Below are 6,699 nucleotides of genomic sequence, written 5' to 3' on the forward strand. Positions count from 1 at the left end.
CAAGTGCCTTACCTCCTCTACTATCTCTTTAATTCTTAGCTTATTAAACATTTTATGTCCTCATCAGTTCCCTCATCTGTAAAATTATGTAAGCAATAATAACTAATTTATAGAGGTAAAAAAGAATAGTTAATTATAATGACACATGTAGAAGATATAGTAAACATTTATTATTTGTCATTTCAAAATAATCAACTATATATTTTAAATAATTTGATGTTAATACCATATATGACAGTGTCCTATTTCAATTTTTACTTTCTTCAGTGTGTTAAGAATTTTTATCTATAAAGAAATACTAATATAAAAAGTTAATATAAAGGAATGTTCTCTTTTCTGAGACACTATCACTTCCTTCATGTACAGAGTTTAGCTGAGCACAATTCAGCTTTTAACCCCCATAGTCTTCTTGATAGCATTCTTGACTTCCTGGTTCCTCAGGCAGTAGATGAATGGATTTAGCATGGGCGTGAGAACTGCATACACAGCTGAAATCAGTTTGTTGGAATTAAATGAAGCAATAGCTCTGGGGCGAACATACATGAAAATCATGGCTGTGTAATAAATGATGACTACAGTAAGATGAGAAGCACAAGTGGAGAAGGCCTTTTTCTTTCCCTGGGTGGAGGGTATACGTAGAATGGTGGAGACAATATAGACATAGGAAAGAATAGTAGTAATAAGAGGGAAGACAAGAATGACAATAGCCAAGGCAAAGTCCACTAACTCAGCTGTAGACATGTCTTTGCATGCTAGCTTGAGAATTGGTGAGATGTCACAGAAAAAGTGGTTCATGACATTGGAGCCACAAAAGGCAACATGAGAAATAAAATAGACCTTGATGACAGATATCATAAAACCACTGAAATATGAGAAAGCCATCAGCTGTACACAGTAACCAGTAGTCATAATGACTGGATATTGGAGAGGGTGACAAATGGCCACATAGCGGTCATAGGCCATGGCAGCTAGGAGTACACACTCTGTGCAGGCAAGTGAGATAAAAAAGTAGAGCTGGGTCATGCACCCTGTGAAGGAAATGTGTCGCCTCTGCAAGAGAAACCCATCCAACATCTTAGGGACTGTAACAGATACATACCAAACCTCTAAGAAGGACAAACTACATAGGAAATAGTACATAGGTTTATGAAGGGAAGTGGTGACCCAAACAGTGAGATGATGATGAGATTCTCTACTATCACCAATAGGTAGACAACAAGGAAGAGGAAGAAGAGCAGAATCTGTAGCCATGGGGCAGTGGGAAAGCCCACCAGGATGAATTCACTGACCAGAGTGATGTTTTTCTCCAGCATTACAAAAGCATTGAGAGGTACACAAATCTACGATAATGACACAATTGTAGTTAACTGTGGTATCAGGCAAGACGACCAATCAAACTTAATAAAACTGAATAAAACAAAACAACTTCTGCCTATTAAGGGGTATTTTTCGATGTAAAGTATACAATTATGTCACAAAATTTAATGAAAAATTTTAAGAACTATAGTATATTCCCAGACTTCACTACCTGATGAACTATGTAGGATTGCTATTCTTTCTTTCTCTGTCCTTGTCAAAATAGACCCCAATATTTCTCTCCAGAGAACAGAGCTTCGCCTGATATAAGGAAAGATAATATTGTGTCACAAGTTTAGTATTTGGGTTGTTTCTCTATCATATTTTTATTAGCTTCTTCAGCATAGACTATTAAATATTAAAAATAACCATAAATTAATACATTCCTTGATGATTCTCCATTGCCTTCTAAAAATGAATAAAAATGTTTGGGTACTAAAAAAATACTACCTATTCTATCCCATTTTTTAGTCTAATTGTTTAGTTAACCTGTAATTAATTGGTATTTCAAACTAAGTCTTACTACTAATATGTCCATTACATAAAAATATATTAGATTTGTGACCCATTACTGGTGGTGTTCAGGGACTGCTCCTAGTTCTGAACTCAAGGAAAATATTGTATCAGAAACCAAATTTAGACTTCTGTGCACAAACTATGCTTCAGTCAATTTGGCTATCTCTTTAGACTTTTATAATAATCATTTCTGCATTTTTTCATTATCTCTTCGTATGACACCCATTGTTCAGTCTTTATCTGATGATTCAATATTTACACCTTAGGAAATATCAAAGCTGTTTCATGTGCCTGAATAGCATTTGATCTCATGGCACCATCCCCTCATTCAGTAAAATTTCTATGCTTTGCCCCTCAAAATTTAAGACGTTCTTATTGACTCTAATGACCAATTCCTGGGATAGTTTCTGGCAAACACAAGATTATTAAATGAATATATATAGTCATATTAGCTAATTCCTGGGACTCTGTAACCCACAAAAAATATAAATCTGAAGCAAAGTAATGTGATCCTCAGGATTTCACCAAAAAATTGTATAGCTCCCTTTATTGGATACATCTTTTGGACATAATCACAGCTTTGAACATTTAGCGGTACTTTAAAGATAAACAAATCTGTAGGGTCTAAGAACACTGAATAAGCTCTAGTCTCTGATCATTTGATAGACCAGCTCTTCTATCATTCACCACTCTAGACTTTACTTAAGTAAGTGAAGGTAGGAAAGGAAATTTGTGAATATAAGTACAGATAATTTAACCAGATGGAAGAATTTTGTGTGAGATAGCACAATTACTTCAATCTGCATTAAAAGAAATAGACTACCAGAAATCATTATTTAAAAAAATTAAGTGACAAGCTTTTGTTAAATACCATGCCCTTTCACAAACACAGAACTCAGGTCCTGCCTTCATATTATTGTTCTCTCTTTTGCCAAATGAACTTTTCATGATATTTCCTGTCAGTCATATAGAGTGAGAGATCAAAAAACTTATTCCAGAGAATTTAAATAACCTATAATCTGACTGTGATTTCATGATCAAAAACAGAGGGATGAAGTACTAAAATACCCATATATTGGTGCATTTTCTCCTTTTAATAGACCCATATGGTGGCATAGGTTACCCCTGATTATGAGATGGGAAGAAGTTATGATTTAGTTAGGCTCTCAATCAGCTCCTTTCTCTTAAAGTAAGGCAAAATATGGCATTGATTGTCTTTTTTTTTTTTTCTTTTGGCCACACTAGGTGAAACTCAGGGGTTACTCCAGGCTATGCGCTCAGAAATCGCTCCTGGCTTGGGGTGATGTTTTAACCCCAATATTTCACTATTGAAAAAAATCAAATGATTCTGGGAATAGAAAGTAGATTTTCCCCTTGATTATTTCCCAATATATAGATATAGACATATTTTATGCATATCTTAAAGATACATATAGAATTCTATAATTTTTATTTAAGATGCAAAATTTTCTCCATTTTCACCTTTGCACACTTTTTAAAATCATTTTATTTGAAAATAGATATATATTTTTTGGTTTTTTTTGGGCCACACCCAGCACTCAGAGGTTATTCCTGGCTCTGTGCTCAGAAATCGTCCTGGCAGATTCTGGGGACCATATGGAATACCAGGGATAAAACCAGGGTCCATCCCAGGTCGGCAGCATGCAAGTTAATTACCTTACCACTGTGCTATCACAGAATCTATTGCAAGTAATTCTAATTCTATTAGCTATGTCATTCTAAATATAATATTTTTCAATTCTGTACTTCAATATCTATTGCAATAAAGATATAACAAGTAATTTCCTAATAATAAGTAATTAATAGTAAGTCATAATACTACTTATTATGTAGTGTTTCTTCTTTTTAGTAGTAAAGTTTGCTGTAAAAATAATGTGATATGAAACAGAAAGTACTTTATATAGGGATTGTTTATGCTGATTCTCATATTGCACTAGTCTCATATATGCTACTTACATGTGTTTACATAAATATTCTTATCTTATTCTTTTATTAATATTTTTCTGTTTATATTCTAGAAAAATGTGACAAGCCATGTTTCCTGGGGACATAATTATAGAATCTTTGAAGTGTATTGAGTTAAAGATCACTCATAATTTCTTTCTAATCCTCTTTCTAACATATTGATTTTATATATTCAAGAACAACTGTTACTTAATATCCTCCTCCACATTTTACATTAAATATTTTTAGCAGCCTCTATTGTGAAACAAGAAGAGACACAAAATATTCTTACTATTTTAAATCTTTGTAGAACTGAAATTACTGAGCTTAAGATCTCTATTATATTTGGGTAAATAAATTTTTGTCTTAATGTAAATATTTTTTACATTTTTGGTGTTTCTTTTCATTAAGAAACTATAATACTTGGGGCCGGGCGGTGGCGCTGGAGGTAAGGTGCCTGCCTTGCCTGCGCTAGCCTAGGACGGACCACAGTTCGATCCCCCGGCGTCCCATATGGTCCCCCAAGCCAGGAGCAACTTCTGAGCGCATAGCCAGGAGTAACCCCTGAGAGTCACAGGGTGTGGCCCAAAAACCAAAAAAAAAAAAAAAAAAAAAAAGAAACTATAATACCATCAACACACTTCATGGAGGAAAAAAATTTCTATTTGTGTGTGTGTGTGTGTGTGTGTGTGTGTGTGTGTGTGTGTGTGTGTGTGTCATGCTCCAGTATAGATCTCATACCTACCTAAATTACCAGTCTTGGGTACATTTATACTAAATAATTTCCAAAAGACTCTATAAATTAGTTTTCCTTCATCAACACACTTCATGGAAGAAAAAAATTTCTATTTGTGTGTGTGTGTGTGTGTGTGTGTGTGTGTGTGTGTGTGTGTGTGTGATGCTCCAGTATAGATCTCATACCTACCTAAATTACCAGTCTTGGGTACATTTATACTAAATAATTTCCAAAAGACTCTATAAATTAGTTTTCCTTCTATTTTATAATAATACTTGTCTCTCTCTCCTTAAATATCTTTAGCTTTCTTGTAATTTAAAAAAACTCTTCATTGATTGATTTTGGGGCCACACCTGGTGGCACTCAGGGGCCACCCCTAGCTCTGCATTCAGAAATCACCCTGGCAGGCTGGGAGATCATATGGGATGTCGGAATTCAACTGAGTCCCTCCCAGGTGGGCCACATAAAAGGCAAATGCCCCACCACTGTGCTATCACTTCGGCCCTTCTCTTGCAACATTTTATAGTTACCAGCAAAATGTACCTGCTAGAATTAGGCCTCAGGTTCCAAAGCCTCTGGAGAGACGTGAGTCTGGAAGCAAATGTCGAGGTAGGAAATAATCCGCACACACTAAAGAGGGAGAAATGGGTTTAGGAGCCACGTAAGCCTTCAGCTCCTAAGAAGCACGAAGCTCAGTGGGAAGTTCCAAAACACAAGAGAGCGTTTTTCTGAAACCCGAAGTATTTATTAGGAAGGAACAGATCACACCCAGAAATGAGATTAGGTGGTCTAAACACCAACCCAAGGTACTACATTCAAAGATGTTTTTTAACCAATGAGTAACAAGCCATATACTGAGTAGGATGGATCTAATTAATCCCACTTTCACCTACCTTCTGTTTTTTACTGGGATCCAAATAACGTAGCTTCAAGAACAGAAAAATTGTCAGACATTTGCACTCAGTATTGGAAAACAGAGAGTTATAGTACAGCTGATCATATTCCCATGTCAGACCTCTACCTTTTAAGAGAGTAGGTATTGCAGCACCAATGCAAGAAGACTGAAAGGAAGCAGGAGAATATATTTAATACATAACTTCATTTGGTCCATGATTTCTTCCCAAGAGGCTAGCACATACTCTGGCTCTAGGGAAACTTTGTGCTGCCAAGACTTTGTCCAGGGGACCTGGACAGAGAAGCTGAATTTCCGTCTATCTATTAGTTACAGTTTATATCCAGACTGTATTTATTGAAACCAGTGTGTAGGGTGTGACCTTTTCTTTACTATTTTATGCAAAGTAATACATATCAAGTTACAAAAATACAATATACATAATCTAAGTTGATTAATAAAGAATCATTCTCTCATTCACCAAAAATAACACCTTTATTTTATTAAGCTTAAATACTGTGATAGGAATAAAGAAAAAACTTGTAGAAAATAATTTGTGCCTTCAGAAACACAGTATTCTAGGTAAATAAAATATCACATTATACACACAAATTATATACTTACATAAAAATAAATAAATGAGGGTCAGAGAGATAGCATAGCAGAAGGGCTTTTGCCTTGCATGCAGCTGATTCAAGATGAAGGTGGTTAGAATTCTGGCTTCCCATATGGTCCCCCTTGCCTGCCAGTAGGGGTTTCTGAGTGCAGAGCCAGGATTAACCCCTGAGTGCCACCGGATGTGATCCATCCCCCCAAATAAATAAATAAATAAATGAGACACAGAGGACAGAATGTATATGAACTATAAGAGAGATTTTTTAAAAAGTTCTCTAAGACCTCTACTGACAAACAAATGCTCTCTAATTTAGAAACTAAGAAAGGTACAAAGAAGTGTTATTCCATACTTTTGTCAAAAATTTAGTTTGGAAGTAGTATGATGAAAAATAATTCTGGTTTAAAAGTTAGAAGACATCTAGTTCTAATCTAAGTTACATCAGTTTTATGACATTTGACCTTACAAATATTTCTTCAATGTAGACTTTATTATCCACAAAATAGAACAATAACACATTTCTTCTCAGCATCATATTAGGATAAATGTTATCAGCATCAATATTAGGGTAAAATAATGTATGATTATTATAAGTATTATAAGTAATTATAAAACAACATT

General features: G+C 34.9%; 1 protein-coding gene across 1 annotated transcript; it reads right to left on the reverse strand.

Annotated features, from left to right (window-relative positions):
* Positions 1-384: 384 nt before the first annotated feature.
* On the reverse strand, positions 385-1,313 carry LOC126018513 (olfactory receptor 6-like). The gene is given in 2 exon segments (XM_049780644.1): positions 385-1,175; positions 1,178-1,313. Coding segments are annotated over 2 exon segments (927 nt in total).
* Positions 1,314-6,699: the final 5,386 nt, after the last annotated feature.

This window comes from Suncus etruscus, chromosome 9 (genome assembly GCF_024139225.1).
Source record: "Suncus etruscus isolate mSunEtr1 chromosome 9, mSunEtr1.pri.cur, whole genome shotgun sequence".
Taxonomy (NCBI): Eukaryota; Metazoa; Chordata; class Mammalia; order Eulipotyphla; family Soricidae; genus Suncus; species Suncus etruscus.